This window comes from Cavia porcellus, unplaced genomic scaffold (assembly GCF_034190915.1).
Source record: "Cavia porcellus strain 051 isolate PalLab524CR breed Dunkin Hartley unplaced genomic scaffold, mCavPor4.1 scaffold_1, whole genome shotgun sequence".
Taxonomy (NCBI): Eukaryota; Metazoa; Chordata; class Mammalia; order Rodentia; family Caviidae; genus Cavia; species Cavia porcellus.
In genome coordinates this window covers 118,459,796-118,482,468 of record NW_026947484.1, presented here as the reverse complement: position 1 = coordinate 118,482,468, position 22,673 = coordinate 118,459,796, and the positions used below count along the sequence as shown (strand labels likewise).

General features: G+C 36.6%; 1 protein-coding gene across 4 annotated transcripts in view; it reads left to right on the top strand.

The window, feature by feature from the left end:
- The window catches only part of Dpyd (dihydropyrimidine dehydrogenase), an 816,845-nt gene that overhangs the window by 766,810 nt on the left and 27,362 nt on the right, over positions 1-22,673 (top strand). Inside the window, exon 22 of one of the 4 annotated variants that reach the window (XM_063254715.1) lies at positions 2,346-2,516. The exons of the other annotated variants lie outside the window; for them this stretch is intronic. Coding sequence (XP_063110785.1) covers positions 2,346-2,501 — 156 coding nt within the window. The 3' untranslated portion in view covers positions 2,502-2,516. Of the gene's footprint in view, positions 1-2,345; positions 2,517-22,673 lie in introns of those variants that run through there. 4 annotated transcript variants of the gene reach the window in all.

Genomic DNA, 22,673 nt, shown 5'->3' with positions numbered 1-22,673 from the left:
GAATGGACATGAAGGGCATTTGCTTTGGTGAAGAGATAAAGAAGAATTTCATTATGAGATTTTCCTCTGGTTTCTACAGATTAGGTTTTGTGTCATTCTAAACCATAAATCCACTAATTAGTCAGAGGCTTTTGCATGAAAATTGACAGTGTAAAATACTTCTTCCCAAGTTGTGTAACAAAGCAAAATGTACGGAAAAGTGAAATACAAGAAGCCATATCACAATTTAAAATGCAGGTATAGAGCTTCACAATGGCAGAACACATTTGGCTGGGGCCCAGATTCATTATTACACATTGACTCGAATCACCCAGGCTACTTCTGTATGCTGCAGGGCTCAGAACCTGCACGGTCTTCTGATAACTCAATAAAAGTGTCTGTCTAAACACAGCAGCAGCTAAATAGGAAACAGGATACTCAGGATGATTAATAAAGCTAACAAAAAAATCTGTTGAAGATTAGATGGACTATAAATAAGGACAATTAGGAAAAGATGAATGAAAGAAATAAAACCAAAAGTAAATGTTGATATATTTCATGTATATGTGTTTATGTATATTCCTTGATTAATAAATGTCCTTATCAATTTAAAAACTCTAGATTGTTGATCTTCTAAAATCGAAAACACAAAGAAAATTTTCATAAAATCCTACTATTTAAAAGTGCTGCCAAGTGATTCATATATTACTTTGCTTATTAGAAGAACAGAGTCAAAGCCTACTCAACTGAATATTTACAATTTTTTCTTACATTTATTTAACAGTACCAACTTTAGAGGACAATAAAGGACCAGGTGTGAATTAACTGCTTAAGCCAACTTTAATGTTAGAACTAGTTTATTAGAAAAAAAATTATTTTTCTATAGAAATGTAGTAAACCCTTTTGTGTATAAATACTGCCTGACTTAGAGATGAGCTATTTTTCTTCCATATAAAAATATACAACTTTCAAGATTTAAATGAGAACATCCAATGTTATTGTTAGCATTAGAATTTTTAGTCTATATTTCATCAATAGAAAACTGAGGTTTTTACCTTTGAAAACTTAAAGAATGAGTTCAGACTACATTTTACTATTTCTGGTCACATGGTTGTTAACCTTTACTTTGAAGATAATAGAGGATGGTCTGTCTGATCTAAGAAGAAAAAGGTCTGAGTGTATAGGCAAATTTGTATTTTATTTGACTAATCAGAGCAGCGCAATTGAAGACTAAAAAGGCAATCAGTTATATAAAAGACAAAATAATCATCTCTTCTTATGTAAAGATTCTTTTATTGTCAATATTCAGAAAGAAAAAGATGAGAAGAAATTAAGAAGTTTTTTTTAATACATGGATAAAAACAAAAATTAAAGCACACTTAAAAAAGAACAGTAGATTGTTTGAACAGTTTGCTTGCTATTCTCTTCAGGCAAAAAGCAGGCTGGTTCTTTGGCACAATAATGCCATATGGAAATTTTCTGTGTATATATAGGATGGAATAAGATAATAAACTTGGTTATAGTTAAGGTAAAAAGTTTGGTTTACAAGAATTAAAAATTAAGAACACTAGAAAATCAATCCGTAACTTCTCCAGGATATTTTAGTTATATTTCTTAAGGGTTAGAAGTCAGACAGATCTTGTAGTTTTTAAGATTTACAGTGCAGTATTTCTAAATATTTATTTACTTCCTTTGTTATATATATATATATATATATATATATATACTCCTGCCATAATCACTACCAAAACAAAAAGAAAATAAAACATTGTACCTATAGCACAGACTTCTGAATTGTCTCCTTAAAAACTTTTGGTGGTTCCTCAACAAAATAACACATTTAAAACCCAATCACTAATGTAAATAGTTACCTTTCTTTATAGAATTCTCTCCCTTTTAAATTTTCCCCCAGTATACGTCTAATTGCCATATGAGGCTAATTGCCATTCCCCAATTTCCATCTGGAATCTATAACACCATTATAACACCATTGTCATTTCCTTGAATGCCATTTGTCTCATCTCTGCTACTGAAAACATTGCCATGCCTCAAGATTTAAGGCTATCTTTTGGAAAACCTCTCCCTGATTACCCATGATACTATCCTTCATGCCCTGCTCCAGGCTTGAAATATACATGCTAAACCTTCCCTATAACATAGTGGATTTGCAGACTTCGGCCAGAATGCTATGTCTTTCACAGTGCTAAGCAGAGTTCCTGTGCTATGCTGACCTTCAATAACTTTTTCTTAAAGCAAAAATAGAGCATTGTTTCAAATCCAAACAAATAGGTGTGTCTCTGTCAAAGAAAGGTCCCAGCAGCTGGTTCTATTTATAAAGCTACATTTATCCTGATTTTTTATCCTAGGTTCAGAGCTGGGCTTCCTCTTTTCCTGATCCAGGTTCAGATCTTGTAATGATCCATGGAGTTCTGACAACAAGAGACAGTTTTCTTCCCAAACACATGCGTTACATGCATCAACACGAGGTAACTCCTGTGTGCAAAGCCTTCATCCTGCGGTAGCAGCAGAGGCACAAATGCTGCCTTCCCTGCACCCAAGAGATAGTTTGCATGAGTAGCTGTATAACAGCTCTTTAGAAAACATACTTTCGGAGCCCACAGTGTGTTAAAAACTGTTTCATACTTTCAACCTAATTTAGTGAACAAATGGGACACTTTCATTTCTTGGCAGTGAAAATTGGTCATAAACAAGTAAATTTAAAAATGAGGTTTAAATTCATAAATGCTAAGGAGGAGAAAGGTGTGGATTGGGGGAGCTGAAAAGTAGCAAAAGGATTTCAACTAAAAGGGATGGTTAGTAAAGCTCACTAGGACGCTGAAACCTGAACGGAGCCCTAAAGAAACTTTTCTTGCCATGAGATTACCGTGGAAAAGCAGCAGATCCCACCCTTGGGCCCCACATCTCCATCACAGCACTGGTGGCAGTATGCTGGCAGGTGGTAGTTTGTTGTTCCCTGACTGACAAGATTGTGCTCATAGGTCTCCATTTGTGGTTTATTCTTAAATTCTGAATTACAAAAGTGAAACCAAAATGATTTTTGGGTGCCTTAACAGAAAACACAGTGTTCATTATAATTTAGTTTCTTTCCAGGGGTTAATCACGAGTAAAGAAACCCAGTTTATTAATATAACCAAGATGAGCCACCAAATATGTACACACACACACACTTGGAATCAATTTGAATACTTCCACAAGCATCTTTAGCAGAGCTAACAAGCAGGGTTCGCTGAGTTTCTTTGCTCCCTAGAGACGCTGTGCGTTGCTCCACCACACAGAGCTCACACTGCTTTCAAAAGCAGCTTTGCACTCACAGGAAAAACATGGAGGCTCAGTACGAGACCCATGGTTTTACAGTCTTCTAATAAAAAGCGAAAACAAAAGAAAGGGAAGAAACTCAAAGCATTTTCACATACTCACATTGACAAGAATTGGCTGTTTTGACAAGGGAAAGTCGTGGCATAGGATTTTTTAGATTAATTAACAGAATGAAAGTGCTAAATTAAAATTACAACATTGATTTCCTTTTTAGCTCGGCTGTGCATTATATAAAAGGGTCAAAGGAAGGATTTATTATTGGTGATGAGTCTCTGTCGTCCACTAAGCAGTAAGAGACCAGTGTATAAAATCAAGTTGTCCATTTCAGACCCTCTTTGTCTTTGAGGAAAGCTGTCTAGGTGGCCCACGGGTGGCAAAGGCACTGAAAGGAAATGGAAATTGATAATCAGTCCTGTTAGGCTGATTCTCTGCATGTTCAATTCATATCCTTTTGAAAAGAAGAGATTAAGATGAAACCTCATTGAGAAATACACATTTTGAAGAAAATAGAAACAAAGGTTCTGCAAGGCTATTTCAGTTGGTGTCAAATGTGAGAACAAGGCGACACAAACTTATAGGAAGAAAGGGCATTAACAAAATCCCCAGACAAAGAAGGAGCTAATAGCAAATATATGCAGCCGTCTTTGTGGATGCTCACAGGAGAAGTGGTACAACTTGATTTACAAAGGGCCTGGATAATTATTTGTTACTTGGAACCAACCCTGCTTTTCCCTCTGCAGAGGGTAGGCACTGACCATCTGCGTGTCTTCATTTTGCTTTTGTGTGGATGAGAATTAGCCACATTTCTGTGTCTGGTAAACTTTGCATGAAGAGATGTTTGAAGCACTGGCTTTGTTTTGTTTTAAATCTTTAAACTGTTCCCTCGGCCTCCATCAGAGGATTACTGCACATCTAACCACAAATAAATTGAAATATCAGCTGAAGGGAGTGCATGTTGCTCACTGATGGAATAATGGACGGCAGGTGGTAGAGGGTTTTGTTTTCAGGAAAGCACAGGAGGCCAGAAGTGACAAGAGTGATTTTGTGAGAGGGCAGAAACTGTCAGGATGAAGTCATGGGGGTCAGTAGTTCCTGAGCTGACCTTTTTAAACAAACCCTGAGAAGACCTTTCACTGGATCCTCACAGCAGTAGTGCATTCATGCTAGAAAGGTTGCCCCTCCTTCTTGATATTGAGAGTCTTGACAAAAAAGCGTATTTTCTATGATAGGTCTCATGTTCACTCACAGGGTATCCTGACACTCCCTCTCCTGTCAGCCCGTGACACACCATCCAACTACTCACCTGCTCCACCATGCACAAGCTTTTGAGCTCTCCCTTAACACCTTTCTGCTGCCTTTGATATCATCTTCCTGTCAAATCATGGAAATCAAGGACCCTGCTGCAAAGCAGGACACTAGGTGTGCTAATTTCCATGTCGTTGCCTTGAACAGTCTTCCAGTGCGGGGAACTGTTACCTGACTTCTGAGGACATACTGAAGGGCTGAGACATTACACGAGATGGCACAAGATTCACTTCTTAGTGTTTGCAATCCAGAATTACAGAATGCACTAAAGCATGGGGCTTTCTTTTCAAACACTCTTCTCTGTGGGCACTGTTATGTCCCTAGAGATCCTAATAAATCATGTACATACAATGCTTTATAATTAACGCGCTTTGTTCGAAACTGCCAATATCTGAAAAAAAGAATCTGTCGTCTCCAAAGCCTATGAAAAGCAATGAAGTTATTTTCCTCTTTGTTACTAAGTAATATTATATTATCTGTCTTTTCATTAACATTTTTTAAAACAGTGACAGAATTTATCTTACGTAGGTAAGACGCATCTATTATGGAACTATTATGCTCCTTGCTCAGGTAAACACTCGGATCATGAAATTAGAGCCCTCCAAAGCCAGGCACCTAAATTATGAAACATCTTTTCCATTTGCAATTGGCACAGTAGTTTTCTCACTAAACCTCAATCCTCAGATGACCTGGTCCAAACCATTAAATGGAAACTTTTAAAAATGAACAAAGAGCTTTTTAAAAGTTTAGGAGTACAGACAAATGTAACTGTAAAAATTTAGATGTTTTTCAATTTGGCTTTATGTACTTCTCTAATCTTCTGAGTATATAGAAATTTGATAAACAGTCCCTTAGATAATAGGAGTTCATTTTTTAAATCTGGTTGAGAAATAATGTAAACAAATCCCTAAAACTTTAATCTCTTGATCTCCTAATTCCAGACTCAGTACTCCTTAGTGGAGATTACTCTTTCTATGCACTTAAACAATAATGCAGCTTATAATATTAGACTTAAGTTTCTGATGGTTTCTCTAGTCCTTTCTGCTATGCAAAAACCAGGAAGCACGAGCACTATCTGACAGTAAGCTATGACTTTGTATACATGTATATTCAAATGGTTGTGTATGTTGGCAGCCAATTTTCTGGTCTGAAAAAAATGTTAAAAAGAAAGGTAAGTTGAAAGACAATTCAGGAAAACATTATGAATGGCAGAAATAGAAGGGGATTTAGAAAAAGTGCTTTCATAAGAAAGCCTGAAAATCTTAGAGATCAAGATACACACAGAAATGAAGGCTGGCTATCATGAGGTTTGTTTGGGGTATAACTGAAAATAATAGGACAAAGAAGAATAAAACAGAAAAGGGACAATTGAAAATCAAGGATCAATAAGCAATAAGCAATATTACAGACTATCCCATATCTAAAATGCTTATAACCAGAAGTAGGGTAGATTTTGGATTTTTTCAAATTTTGTAATATTTGTTTATATACATAAGAGAAAAGATCCAAGTGTATTTGTTTTTAAAGTGATATCTTTAACATAAGATGTGAGGTTACACTCATGGTTTGAAGGTAATTTTACATAATAGTTTTAGCATAGCTTCACTTTGTGAGTCATGTGAGGTCAACTGTTGAATTTGCCTCTTACCGCACCATGTCAGTGCTCAAAATTTTAGGGTTTTGGAGTTTTTCAGATTATATATTTTTGGACTGGACATGCTATCCCTATATCATAAAATCTCAAAGAAAGAGGAGGTAAAAAATAATTCTGTAAGAATGAAAACAGATTCAATCTCCACTATAAAAAAATGAAAACAGAGCTATAACCTCAGCTATAGGAGAGAATTAAAGAATAATGAAATTGCTCTGAGTGTGGTGGTATATGTTTGTGATCCAGCACTCAAGAGGCTGAGGTGGAGAATTGCCCTGAGTTGAACGCTACCACAAATGTATGTATGTAAGGGAACACAAACACTGGGTAGCCAGTAGTGGCTCATCTGACTGTAATTTAGAGAGATCCTACTTATACCAGAGCTACTTTTTTCAGTAGTGAATAGACTGCATTTAAATTATAAACAGAAAGAAGAGGTGAAAGGATTATTGAATGTGACACATGAATGACAAAACTCAGTAAAGCCCATGCAATCAGAAGCAAAAGACTTGCTTGTCCTTCAACGTGAGAACTGGATTACAATGGCTTTGAAATGGGGATAGTGCACATAGGAAGTTAGCAGTAATTTGCATTGAAAGAATCCATTAGGACATTCATGCACTGTCCCATCATTGGATGACTAATATGAACTTATGGTATTTGTTTATGATTTTAAAGTACTACATCTTTTTAAATCATTCTTATTCAGGGAACAATAGTGTCTAAAGATGTTGGTTGACATAACCTATATGAGTCATTAAATGGCATAGTGTTTTGACATTGTTTTGTGTATCTTTCTCTTTATGGTTCATTCGTCCAGCAAGAAAGGAGATGGGGGGCAGAAAGAAAGAGAGACAGAAAAGGAGGGAGGGAGAGAGAAAAAGACAGTGAGAGATGGAAGGAGAAAAGAAGGAAGGGAAGGGAAGAAGGAAGGAAAAAACATTTTTGAAGTTTTCTAAGAGGCAGGTCTAGAATTGACCTTGTATGCTGCACCACAAAAAATTTCTCCTGGAATAGTAAGTTTTAACTGTTTATGAATCACTCATACAAAGATGCTCATGCAGATACACAAAAAGAAAATTGTGCTCTCAAAAAATGGTGAAGATGTCATAAATTCATTTGGAGTACAACTTTTTTATGTTATCTTCCCTTGAGTTAACATTAGATAATAGAATTGTACACTACACATATTTCTTAATTTAAAAAAAATAACTTTGGCATCATAGGCTTCTAGGGGAATATGAAAAAAAATGGAGTCAAGAAACAACAAAGACACCTAAATCAGAAGCTTTAGGATGTACATTTAACCCAAATTAAGTATCATCCAATAATTTCTCCTCCGCTCTTTTTTTGAGATACTCACACATTGTTTATTGGGATACATCTGGAATAGTACTTATACATTCTTTTCTCTGATAAATAACTTTTTAAAATTTTATGAGGCTTAAATTTGAACTTTTATTTACAAGTAGGATTTTAAGAATGATGATCTAATTTTCAAGTAGTATTGCTCTAGAAATGAGATACCACTCTATCTCAGTGTTTACTAACAGTGATGAATGAGAATCTTAGGGCAGGCCCACACTTGGACTTGGCCATTACACAACTGAGCAGGAGTGGCAGGCCCAGCATTCAAGAACTGAAGGAAAATGTATGGACCAGGAAGAAGACTGGCAGGGTGCCCTGGGTGGCTTTTTCCTTTTCTGTGTCCTAAGGCAACAATCATTCTCTGGTCAAGCTCTAGCTCTGCACCTACTGGTAGAGCCCAAGCTCTGGTTGGGTCCTGGTCCTGCAGATACAGAGGAGATGTGCTGGAAGGTTCGGTGTACAGAGAAGCACCCAAGAGCATCTGAGGTTCTACTGGACTGTCTGGAACCCACAGAGATCCTGTGCCCTTACCATGACCTGGGGGACGATCCCTTGAAAGGCCCCCAGTCTCGAACTTTCCACAATCCATGCAGCTGGGTTGCTGAGGAGTCTCAGAGCTGCTTTTGGGAAATGAACAGTCCAGGAAAAACAGGAGAACTTTCAGAAGTAGCTGAATCAGATATTTGAGACCATGATCACAAAGACCCAGCTCTGTGGCACAGCTGTTCTCAGACTTGGACAGTTGCTGCTGGGACCTGGACACTGTTGACTGACATAGCATGATGATCCACACAGTGTTGGCCCCGTGTGCAAGCTTCAGGGCTTTGCAGCAGCTATTGCACCTCTGGCTCCCACTTCAAGTTTGACCTGGCAAAGCTGGACCATGGGCTGGGGATCCTGGTAAAGACCTGACATCAAGGAGGCTCCTTGATGAGCATCAGATGAGGCTGCCAGTGACTCAGAGTTCCTCAGAATCCTGCAACCCACAGGACCAACTGGGTCCTGTGCGAGGGATTCTTTCACACTCTGCAGCCCAGCTTAGCCTGGCTGGCTGTGGGTCTGAGAATGTCTAGTCTAGATGGCTATCAGCAAGGGCTGCATTACCCCCGGCCTCTCCCTCCCTTTCAAGGAGCCTGGGATGGAGCCTGTAAACCTGGAACTGGGCATACGGCTCCTTAGACATCTCAGCCCTACTGGGCCAGATGACAGCACACAGCTCTGTCTATTTCTATGACTGAGTTATAGCCATCATGGAAGATGGCCAGGACACAAGCTGCATCCAACCTTCTTTAAATTTAGATAGGGTGAACATTTTCACATTGTTTTATATATTTTTAATACTATTTTGTCTTGAGATATATATTTTATACTTTTATGTTTTATCTCTAGTTTTTTGTTTTCACAGATTTTTTCCATTTTTTTATTTTAAAAAGAAAAAGAAAAAAAGCTAGAAATGGTACAGAATTTCAAAAAATAGGAAATTAATACTAGTTAATATATTGTATTTTGTTAGAAGTAGTTGTTGGGTATAAGATTTAGGCATGAGAAAAATGACTTTGAGACAAGGACTCACTATGTAGTTAAGAGTGGCCTTGAAATCACTATTTAGCCCAGGCTGGCCTTGAACTCCTGGTAAACCTCTTGCCTCAGTTTAAGTGCTGAGATTACAGGTGCATGCCACCACATCAGGCACCAGCTATTTTTTAGAAAGTTTATTTTTTCTGTAAAACACACTGTGTTGCTGTACTGGAAATTTTTGTATCTTGAAGCATTGAAGTTGGTCGTTTTCATTTTTTAAAGGTTTGAATAGGAGATTTGGGGTTGGGAAGAGAGCTCAGTGGGTAAAGCCCTTGCTAGCATGCACAAGGGTCTAGGTTCAATCCCTGTACCGCAAATAAATAAATAAATAAATAAATAAATAAATAGGAGAATTTTTCTAAGTGAGCTGCTCCATACTCCAAGGTGAAAGTAAACATTATTACTGTTTTCTACTTTAGCTTTATATGCTACATTGCTTCATCACATTCTGTGTCATTACAGTGAAGTCACATCACACATAGCTTTCATCACTTGTTCTACTCCACGCCACAGCTGCCTAGACACAAGCAAATGGAAGGTTTTATTTATGTCGATTTGTATGTAAGTCCACTGAAAGTAAAAATAAAAAAATTGTATGGAAATCACAAGCAACAGGTGATCTCCAGAGAACACGGGGTCTCAGTGGTGCTTTCCATCAGGTCATGTCCCCAGAGGACCCGTCCAGTCCTGTCCAGCTGCAGTCTTACTCTGGAATCAGTGTGCTCTTTGAAGCTCACATGAATGATGCCATGTCAGGGCACTGGGAGTTTGGAAAGGGCGTGTGCCTGTGTGCCATATGTTTACACTTCACTTGCTTTATTAAATTGGTGCTGAGACAAGATTTTAAGATTAAATTTAAGTCTGGATTGAGGGAATCTGACTCCATAATTTCTGGCCCCAATTCTCGAGGCTCAGTGATGTGCCACTCGAGGTGTACTGGCTTGGCCCTGCCTCTACCCCTCCAGGCTGCAGATCCACCATAGCCACAAATCAGATCTGCACCTCACACACATCTCCTCTTTATTTCATGCTTCTTTCTGACTTCCCCTTCTCACAGTCTAAAATACTTGTTATTTTCTTTTATGCATAGATCATTCTTTAGTGTTGGTGCTATAAGCCTCACCTATTTAAAATCATGGGAGGTAGGGAGAAAAAGAAAGAAAACTCTTAGAACTGAGTAAATAATTGTGGTACACAATTCATCTCATCAATTTTTTTGTTTTAGTATTTCTGAATCAGAGTGTCTTTCAATTGGGGAAAACTTCCTTACATAGTGAATATGAAAGAATTTGATTTAAATAGTTTTGACTTGTGTTTTCTTCTTTATCATGTAAGAAAGACTATGTATGGTAACATGTTGTAAAATAATGTGGTGTGATCAAATGTGATGGAATGCAGTGCTTTCGGTCAGGAACAGGTGAAAATTTCCAGTTTTGATAGTACTTGTAGCTGACATTCTAATATGTCTGCATAGGCTTTCACAGATCCCATAGTCAGAGAAAACGCATCCTTTTGCAAAACTTTCAAAAAGAAAATTCAAAATCGCCTTCTTATATGTATCAAATGGGGCAGGTAGTTAAGGGAATTCCCTGATAATAACTCAAAACTCAATTTATGCATTACAACTGATTATTCCTCTTCTACTAAATGTATTCTCAAAACTTGAAGAGTAATAAAGTCATTTAAATTGTTATGTATCCTTACCTTTCTTTTCTAGTAATCAACAAGGAATATCCTAAATCTGCTAGTACTGTAGAATCAAAACTCTGAGAATGCTCTAAACCAAATAACTACCTGTAGATAATATACAACCTACTCTGCTTTCTGTTTTCCTGTACTATTCAAAACATTGCTGTAGGTCGTATCTTATATGTACTTATATGTATTATCTTTTGCATATATACTCACCTAGTAAAACACATATGCAACTACAAAGTTACATGTAGTAAGATGGCTTTAACCACAAAGTTTTGAAACCACTCTTAAGACAAGAATGTGTGTGTTAGTTTCTTTCTGGTAAATAGAAACAAAAGGGAAAGTTATTGGGGTTTGTGAATTTATTTTAAGGGGAGTGTTTAAAAAACACCCACTGACCTATATTTATTGAAAGAAAAACAGCCAACTACAATTGTAATTGTTATCCTGTCAAGTATTTATTAATAGACAGGCTGCTGTCATCTTTGTTTAAAAGCTCTAAGTTGACAGAATCTCATTTATATTAATGGGTGGAAAGTCCTTTTCTTACTTGTCCAACAAACTGGAGACAAAGTGCCTGCCAGTGTTTTAATTTCTTTTTCATGTTCTGGTTAGAGAGTGAGAAGAATGCTTTCACCCCACAGTGTCATGAATATGATAATCTATGGAAATCACAGAAAAGCAGGTACTTAAGTTAGGCATATACTCTACTACAGCAATCCCTGATGAATTCAAGTCTCTTCTGTTTAGGGAAGATGTTGTTGCCTGTGAAGTGACAGACTGCCAGATGTTCATGAAGTAGCAAGTAATGGGCTCAGATCTGAGTGGCTTCCCAACCCCCACAGATGATAGCACTTACCGTGGGCAGCAGAATGGTCCTGCTTTCATTCTTTAAGCACTAGTGTTTACAGTTACTCTTCAACTATCAAATCTTCATTTTCTTAATTTTACTTATTTAAAATTGTGGATCACAAAATTACAGAACTGTATGAGCAATCCTGGCTTTATAGTCTGTATGCAACCTAATGTGAAATAAGCAATTCTCCATCATGTAAAACATGGTTAATCCATTGACTTTATAAATGCAGATGAAATGGTTTTCAGGAGGAATAGGGGATGTTAACTCCCGCATACAATGATATGAAATGTACAGCACAGTATTTTATAAAGCATGCATTTAAAATAAATAAGGTATTTTCATGGTGTATAAAAGTAATTCACAAATTTTATAATAGGAAGAAAAGTATAGTACCTTTCTAGAATCTCTATAACAATAAATGATGTTGATGGTCAGTGTACACAAGGTATTAAACTCTGATTTCATTTTATATGATCTACATGAACTATATAATCTTTATGTCATCTCATTTTTTGAATGAAAACACAGATCTTATTAAAGTTAAGAAAAATTTGACTATATCAGAAACTTTGTTAATAATGAAACCAGAATTAAAAGGCAAGCTAAGATCAGGTACTACATGGTTTATAAATATACTGCAACCCAGAATATTTATTCATTTGATAGTGTATAGAGGACCAGGAATTGTTTAGGGTTCTAGGGAAATATTAGTAAAAAGAATTGATGAACATCATAATTTGGTATCTTGTACCCTGTAGAGAAAATGTACATAAATAATATAAATATCACTAAAAGGGACACATTTGCAGGGCATATTTTAGATTGAGTCATTACAGAGTAATTCTGAGGAAGCAACATTTTATCTGAATCCTAAAACTTGAAAAAGATCCAGTCATGCAAAGATCAAGATATAAACAAAAATAACAGAAAATATAAAGGCCCTATGGCCATAAGACCATGTGAAATATTTTAATAATAATGAAATCAATGTGGTTGGAGCATAGTGAACAAAGAAAGAGTATTAAAAAACAAAATTGAAGAAGTTGATGAGAATAGGTAAATAAGCTGGCAGTCAAAATAATATATTTAGATTTTATTTTAGAAATCATTAGAAGGTATTACACGTAGGAATAATGTGTTGTATTTTCTATTTGAGACAATTACTCAGCGTACTACTTTAGAATACATTCTATCAAGTCAAGAAGAAAGTAGGTAGATTGACTCAGAGACTATTCCAAGTGAGGGACAATGGAGCCTGGACTTCTAGTCATATTAACGAAGATGGGGAGGCAAGAAGAGATTTAAAATGTTGAGGATGGATCCAGATGGGCTGGACCTAAAGAAGAAGAAAGAAATGATTCTAAGATTTTACTCGGACAGCTGTAGCTCCATGGCATGGGAAGGACTGGAACAAAAATATATTTGGAATGAAATGCAGGTCTGTTTGAGACATGCAATTTTTAAGTCTCTTTTCAGCATTCAATTATGTTAAGAAACTGAAACAATAAGTCTGGTCTACAGTACAAAGAAAAGAACTGTAGTTCAAAAGCCATAAGCATAAATGCTATTTAAACTTATTGACAAAGATTAAGTCACTTGGAAAGAGTACATTGATAGAAGAAAAAAGGAGCACTCAAGAGTGGGCCTTAAATATCCTAATGGTCACAGATAATTACAGAGCAAGATGATTTGCAAGAGAGACACTTAAAAATTATGTGGGAGAAAAGGAGGCTTGTGTTTTAAGAAAGGAAGAATCTACAAGACTGAATGATGCTGAGAGATAAAAGGTAGATGAGCACAAGCATGTGGCCATAGGATTTGTAAAGTAAATGTAAGGAGAACACTATAATGGAGATATTTTGTGGATCAAGGAAGCTGGGATCAGTTTGGCCTGTGGGGCAGTACTGTGACTATAAAGGACAAGCCATAGTCATCATCCATATTCCATTTCTCAAGTGCAGTTATGGAGTAACTGGATAATTGGGTTTGACAAGCACTAAGATTTTGCCTGTGGAGACAAAGGGAGAGTGGTTGCTTTCTTATTTTCATGGTTGCATTGTGTATTTGTGATTTATTCATTGTCTAGTGCTTGGATTGATGGTGTCAGTGCTACTCCCATCTAGGGGTGGAGCCAGCATACAATGTAATGGCAGGAAGAAAGTGTGTCTCTCTCTCTTGCCAGTTTCCAGCTTGCTATTTGCAGCTGCCATGAACTGCGGCCCCACTGTGCCACCTTGCCTTGGAGCCAACTGAGTATGTACTGAAACCTCCAAAATCTGTAAGAAGTAAACCTTTCTTTTCCCAGTTTTGGGCATCAGATATTTTGTCTCAGCGTCAACTAAAAAGTAACTAAGACACTTACAAATTCAAATGTTAAACAAATAAATAATAACAGTATCATTATAAATTGTGATAAATGTTATACATTTTTAAGTATTTATGGTTGACCCTCTTTCACCAAAACTACTACAAATTCTTTAAGAGTAAAAATCATATCTGTTTTGCCCTCTATTTTGTCTTCCATGACTTGCCCATAGAATTTGCTAGACAAAAATTAAATACTCAATAAATATTTCTGAAACATTTGCCAAGGACACAGTTTATTAGGCTTCTCCCTCAGGGTCTTTTTCTCAAATACCAAAAATCTTGCAGTGCTTTTGGGTGAAATAGCACCAGAAATCCCGAGAAGGCCATGGCTCATTAACATAGAGGAGAGACCCTATAGCTAGGAGTAGAAGACTCGCGTTTGTAATGAAGTTTGTCAGGTAGATATGAATGATGCCTTTCTGGAGGCAGAAAGTATTGTTCCTGGAGCTCCTTGATAAATGCATAAAACATAGTTTTCTCAAATAAATAATTCTTACTAATTTTACAATTAATTTTATTATACACATCTTTCAACTTTTTATTACTAATCGTAGAAACCTTAAAAATTAGCTTTTGAAATGTTGAGTAATTTCAATATGCTCTGACCTATAACTCCAAATAGGCTTTTAGATTTGCATCAAAATGTAGTATCTTTTATCATGTGCCACACTTTTAGTTAAAAAAACTTAAACCAGTCATCCAGTGTTTCCATATAGAAAAAACATTAGGTTTCACACTGAATAAAAATGGAAAAAATTGATTAATCTATTTCTGTTCCAAATGCAGCCAGAATGCTGCATATTTTCTTTCTTTTTTCTTATTTATAGCTGCACCATTTTCTTCATCATCTCGTTTTTCTGTTTTCCTTTGCTTCTGTTCCATTGTGTGAGGTAATTTTTGTTCCATTTCCCCTCATTGGCTTTTGCCCCTGACATTTTTTGCAATGTTTAGGCTTCAAATTGTAGCATTTTTAGGGTAGATTTCAAAATCAAATTATTTCATCCAAGCCAAGGGCATTGGTAGGACTATAGCTCAAAAAGTCTTTCTTTATATATAGTTAATTCTGTGACATTTTTATAACTCAGAAAGATAACTTTATCTTGTGTCATTTATTATAGTGAGCATAAATTTGATTTAATACTTTAGTAGTAACTTTACAGTTTTCAAAATAGTAAAATAATGTGTTTTTATGCTAATAATGTTTTGCAACAGTTGTGAAGAGGAAATGGAAGGGCGATCACTGTTATTTCTATTTTATGTAGATAAAAAATGAGGCCACAAAGAACAAATGATTTGCCCCAAGTCCCTCAGTTATTCTGCATTCTAAAATCAGTGATCATTCTGCAGTGTGAGATATATATTTGTGTGTGTGCTTTATTTCCTTCATAATGCCATGCCTTTTATCACTTATAGTCATCTCTAATGTGTGCTGTTGTTTTCTATAGTTTCTAGCTAGTTATCCAATGTAGTGAAGATAATTTTAGGTGCAGTTTTAGTTATTTGAATTTTCTAATTCCTACAGGCTTTCATTTAAAGTTTTTTCTTTTATTAATCATCTTGGCATAAGCACCTGCCTTGCAAGTGTGCAGTCGTGAGTTTGATCCCTGGTACCGATAAAAACAAAAAAGACCAAAAAAATTTTTTTAAAAAGTTGATTCACAAATTTCGTTCTTTCGATATGATATAAGTGTAAAGTCTTTGTATCTTTCAACAATAAAGCTTAAAATAGTTATGTCCTCACCCAACTTTGGACGTTTAATAAAGGTTATCCATTGGTAACCACATTTTACAGCTAAAATAGAACCAAAATACTCTATAGGTAAAGATAAAGGAAACAGTTATAATTTATGACTTACATCTCTGTTTCATCCAGAGACTATGTGATACCAACTGAGTGTAAACTGTAAGGAATTCAAGTTATAAATTTGAAAACAAAACACAACATAGCATTGAAAGGGGCCTCATAAATCATCTAGACCATGCCCCTTACTTTACAGATGAGAAAACTGAGACTCAGAGAGAACAACCTGCCTGTCATGGGATACAACACTAGTTGACAGCAAAGCTAAGCTCAGAGGCCCAGGTCCTAACACTCCAGCGAGTGCCGTTTCCAATACACCAGATCACCTCCCCCAGCAGTCCTTCCATGGGCACTGCTTCTTGAAGATGAAGTATATTAAATTCACATTTGGCTGCTAATCATTTTCTCAGCAGCTCTATGGTATTTCATTAACTGCAGCATGTAACACCCTGGCCTTTCACCTGTATTAACTTGAGCTCATTAAACTTGAGGCCAGTAATAAACAGGACCAAACTAATTCAGATATTTTGCTTCCTATGTGTTCAGCATTTTTCTAATGGTTTCTGTGGTGCAAAGCATATTTCCCCTCACCATTTGTGCATAAGAAAAGCAAGAAGTGTAGATTTTGAGAAAAGGAATATGTATGTAATATGCCTTTTGTGATAATGAAGCATATTAAAAACCTTACATAAAGCTTTATAAAGAATGCAAAGAGTGATAGCAGAGTTAAAAGTGAGATTTGAATCCTGGCAATCCCATTTATTATTGGTGAGACTTGGAAAAATTTGCCTGGTTTTCTTTTACCTCAATCTTGTGTTTTTTAAATGAATACAGATATACTCACCTCCTAAGGTTGCAGGGGAGAAGAGATAATGTGATCACATACTTTGCAAAGAATCTGGTGTATAGCAATGTTCAGTTAATATGCTGATATCTCTCCCTCTTCCTTCCCCTCCCCTATTTCTTTCCTCTTTCCCCCTTCCCCTGCTCCTATCCCCCCTCTGTGGGATTGTGAGTGATAATCTCCCAACCTCAGGAGGTTATGGAAGAGATCTCTTCTGCAGAGGAGGAGGAGGAGCAAAGCATAGGAAATACTTCAAATAAGATTAGGGAGACGTGTAAAATGTGAAAAGCAGTGCAAAATTTTGTAGAACAGCACCACCTGAATAAGGTTGTAGCAGTATGAGCAATTAATCTGTTTAATAACAATGCAATGTCACATTTCCTCAAAATCCTCAAAAGAAAGCAAAGGCTAGTGTCACTGGATAGGTTCCTTGTTAAGACTGCTGGAAAGGTTCCACTGGGCCAATAGATACCAGTGGTTCTGTTAGTGATAGTGAAAGTCATCCTGCATGATAATCCTTCTCTCCCTTGTCTCCTTCACATGAGCCACACAGGTTCTCAAATGTAAGTACAAGATAATTTGTTTATTTTTCTTTATAGTTTGAATGTTTTTATTATTTTGTATTGTTACATTACTTGTTATGGTTTATGTCTAGGTGTTCTCCCAAAGCTTCATGCATCATAGTAGGATTTTTCAGAGATAGCTGGATCTACAGTGTGTGATATAAGGAATAGAAACAGGGATGCTGTTGTCACTTGGCATTCTTTTGCTACTTCACTGCTCTTCTTTTGTCTTTTGCTTCCATAAAGTGTTTCTCCTCTGCAGTGCTCCTCTGCCTTGCCACTCTGTTGTGGAGCAAGCCAACTCTGAAGTAAAACCTGTACCGACTGAGCTGCAATAAATCTTTCCTCCTTTCAGTTTGGATATTGGGCATCTTGTCTCAGCAATAAAAAATATAACTAAGGCATTATTGTAATCATTTTTTGTTTACTTTGTTTATTTTTTATTTACTTAACCTATTTTATTTCAAAGAGGGAGAAAAAAGAACAAAATTTCAAAACATGTCAATCGGGGGCAACAATTGTACATATCTTGTGCATTGTCATCCTCAGATCATTCATCCAGAGTACAAGACATCTACATTCGATTGTCTCAACAATACCAGCACAAATCTTTCTCTTCAATGATCTTAGAGTATAATCATTTTTATATGAATATTTTTGGATTGCAAAACAATCTGATTTCCATTACTTTTTATGGGAAAGTTTGCTTTGATATTCAAGTGCTTTGGATTACAAACATGTTTCCAGAATAAATTATGCTTGCTAAGCACTGTTTTACTGTATAGGAATTGGCTTGGCTCACCTGATCATATAGGCCAAAAAAATCTCATGGGACACTATCTGCCAGCTACAAGAATAGGAGATCTAATTGTATGATTCACTCTGAAGCTACAGGCCAGAAAACAGAGTCATGGGGTACAGAGCTGCATTAAGTCTCTAGTTCAAAAGGCCAAGAACCTAGAGTTCTATTGGCAAAGTACAGGGGAAAGTATAGGTCCCAGTTCTAGCTCCAGAAAAAAGAAATCTATTTTCCTTGTGTCCATCCTTCTTTCTATGTGGGCCACCCCTCAAAAAATTGAATGATGCCAACCCATGTTGAGGAAAGCAGATCTTCTTTATCTAGCTGCCAATTCAGATACTAATCTCTGGAACACCTCACAGGCATACCCAGAAAGAATGCTCAGTGAGCCATCTGTACAGCCCTGACCGAAAATTAACCACCGTGCCACAGAAGTTTTTCTCTATGTCCTACCATAGCAGTCTAAATAATTGTAATAATAATCTTATAAGGCCATCTCATTTACTTTCCTGTTACTATCAGAAGCTTATCTCCAATATTCTGGATTATACTCTTCTCTCTGCTATACCCTCGATACCATAATCCTTTCTTCCTTTTGCTGCTTCAAGGATCTGGTACATCCTAAGAAGTAAGATCCAAGCCGCTTTGCCCAAAATTCAGAACCTTTGTTAGATTTTCCAGATAGTACTCACATTTCCCCCACCCAGGCAATTACTACATTTTATCTAAGAGTGAGCTCATCTCATAGTTTCTTTGTTCCATTCCTCTATGTCTCTTTCCTCCTAGAATACACATTAGTTTCTCCTTTCTAAATCACTCAGCATAAAAAATGTCTCCTTTATTATAAAAGCCTTTCTTAACCTCTACTGGAACTAATTGCTTGGTGTACCTGAGTTACATCACCCTGTTTGTGTATCTCTTCCTCTACTTGTCCCATTTCTCCTCATAATTAATTACTTACATAATCCAGATGTCAGTTTAATTCACCCCGGCCTGCCCTTCCGGAGGTGCTACATGGTCCTTAGGAGCTACATTCTTTAGATTACTTCTGGCTATGAATTCTTGCTCCCATTAAACTCTGCCTCTCTTTTTAAATCCTACTTTCTATTAGTTTCTCTCTCTTTAGTTATATGCCAACGCAACCACAAAACTTAGTCCTGTTTCTCTGATTTTATTTCAAATTTCTTATGAAGAAATGTAAGTGTGTAGCAGACTTTGTTAAATAGAGATCATGGGTGTGGATTTAAATTGCAATAATATAAGTATCCTGAAAAGAATGTTGGTTTTCACTGTACAAGTGTTCTTCAGCCATCATATGTTCAGACTTTGCTTCTTCTGCCCTGTGCTGTTATCTCTTGTTCTTTCTCCTCCATTTCCCTCTATTCTCTTCTGTTCTCCTTTGGCTTCGACATTGCTCTTATTTCTCCATGCACGTGGTTAGAACATCTTTTGTTTTATTTCTAAATCATTGCCTCCAGGACTACATTTCTCAAATCCAAACCTAATGATTTTGCTATAAAAATTATTAATTTAAGCACTGACAGTTTGTTACTTTCGCCAAACCTGGTATGAATCATCCTAATACTACTTAAATATTAAAATAATAATTTTCTCACCTCAGTTCCTTTGAATATGAGTCAGTCTTCCTCACAAAACTATAAACTGCTTTTGTCCTTCTGGCCTCATACCCAGCATCTGTACAGCACTTGGCAAAAAGCAAATATTACCACCAACATGCTTTGCAGGCACCCATTGATGCTGGAATTTCTTCTCTTGATGGACATTATTCCTTATACCTTTTCCTACATTGTCACATCATGACAAAATGCGCTTGGCTTGCTTTCCACAAGAGAAGGGCCTCCCCTTCTTGTATTTTATTAAAGAGAGCAGAGGACTAGCAGTCTTCTGGATCCCGGGGCCTCTTCCAAAGTGCCGCTTCTCCCCTGGTGTTTCTTCCACCTGGAAAAGTGTTTTCTTCTTTAGTGACCCTAGCACCTCTACTGACACTTCAGCTATGCTACCTTCACCTTACCCTTCAGTACTTGGCTCAAATGTCAGCTCCTCCAGACAATCCCTCACCCCTAGCCTGCGTTATGTACATATCATCATTGTTCCTGTAACAGCCAGTGTCACCTCTGGCATAACCCTTTCACAGGGAATGCAATATTAACTATAGGCTCTTTCAGGCCACAGACTCTCTTTTATACATGAATTTCAAGTATCTTGCACTTCATAAATTTTTTTCAGTTTACGAATCACAGCTGTTACATAGGTATGATATTATTTACCTCATGCATTTTTCAATACTAAATGAAACTATAATTTCTTTGTGAATGTAATTATCTGAGATTGTCAGAAGTCTCAAACATTCAAGTATGATTTCATATATGGACAAAATAGTCATTCATTCATTTGTTAAGTTTTTTAGGATATGCTCTGTTCATGTCATGTTCCTGTCATGTGTTGTCAAAAGCTCTCCAGGATCTCAAGTGAAGATGCAGTACTGGCTAATCACGAGCAGACCATACAGGAAGTGTAAAGACAAAATATGCCCAAAGTGCTCTGGAGCACCAACGGTCCCTAACACTGGACAGGGTGGGGGATCAGTTAGAGATCACTCGGATGCCATCAAGACTTAGTGAAATTAAAAAGCCAGTTTGGCCTGTACTGAGTTTAAAAGAAAATGGATATGGCTCCTTCCCAGCTGAGGTGACGCATGAACTAACAGAAATTCAGAGCATGCTGCACAAAGCAACATAAGCAGTTAAAGCTTAGAGGAATAAATTGGCAGGCATGTACTGTACAAACATTATTCCATTTAATGCTTACACTAACATCATGAGTTAGATACTCATTTCATTGATAAGGAAGATTAGTAGCAGAACAGTTAAGTAATAGGCTCATAGTCACATGGATAATGAGTACAAACACTAATTTTCATGCAAAATTGGCTTGTAAATCAGTACCCTAAGCATTTGTGAAAGTCAGCTTTCTACTTAAAACTGTGAAATGGGTTGCGATTGCTTTGACTGAGTCACACGTCTAATTTTGATCAAGAGTTGTATGTTTAAATTTCTCTGGTTAAACTAACAGTCATATTTTATATACTTTGCATCTCTAACTCCTGTGTCCATTTGCACCATTGCCCATAGCTTATGATAAGGCATTACATAGAGATTGCCTCTGTCTCTGTCTGCTTATCTTCAACTATCCAAATTTGATATCTTAAAAATTACTTTCTGTTATGTCAGTGATCAAGCATTACACACCAATACACATGGATAAAGTCTGAATTTCTGCACATAAACCACACTAAAACTGATTTATACATAAAAATTGATGTCAGTGAAAGTAATTGAATACATTTATAATGTGGAAAGGGGAGAAATGCTGAACTCAGACAATGCAGAGTAGAAAAGAGACCTTTCATCTCCATCTCTATGATACCCTGGATCATGTCTAGTGCACAGTAAATGATTTAGAGTATGTGAAGAACTCTGTGTAAATCACTTCATTTAAGCAGTGGAATTTCACACAAAATATAACAGACTCTGAGAGAACATGATTAGAGTCACTGTATCACACTATTGCCACTTTTTAAATCTTTTTAATCTATTCAAAAGCTACTCCAGTTGTCTTTTGAGTTTTTTAAGTTTTTGAAGGTTTATTTTCTTCATTTCCCCCCATTTGTCAATCTGCTGAATTCAGTTTTCTAAAGTCCAATAAGTCTACAATTTATGAACTGATTCCATTCCAGGAAAATATTCGTAAATTAGATTTGTTCATAAGTTCAAAAAGTAAGTCTTATATACCTTTGAGCCTATGTAGTGTAAAGCGAAGAAACCACACAAAGACATACACTATACTGTCAATAAACTATTTTTACTTCTATAGTTATCTTTAAATGATGATGCAGTACAACAGTAAATAAACTATTGTTACTTTACAGTCACCCTACAATGGTGGTACAGTACAGTTCAGTGCAATAACTGGCATATATGGGATTGCACGGAGTGAACTGACAAAAGAAGAGTGATTAACTGGGGAGGGAGGATAGGTGGGAGATAGTGGAGCAACAGGAGATGGAGGTTAAGATGAAATTTGGTCCACACCGGATACTGATGGAGCTTCACATAAAGAAAATCCCCTTGACATCTCCTGTGTTGGGAATCTCTTTGGATATTTAGTTCCATTTTCGTCTTTGCATTCCTTTTCTTTTTGTTGGGCCTTTTTTAATTCCCCCAGGCCTTCATTAGTAAGCTTTTTATTTTCCACAGCCAGGAGTTTACTGAAGTTGTCCTTTTGTAGTTCTAGCTCCAGGTTCTTGCTAAGGGTCACTTAAGTTGTTGACCACCTCTTTGGACTCTTCATCCATCTTTTGAAGTCTATGAACTTCATGAAAAAACTATGGCAAAATCAATCTTTTTATGCCCTCATAGAAGTTGTAACCCTTCCAAAATTGTCCAAGGTTATTCCAGTTTAATCATTTGCTTTCACTCCTTTATGAAAAATATGATGTAAATAATAT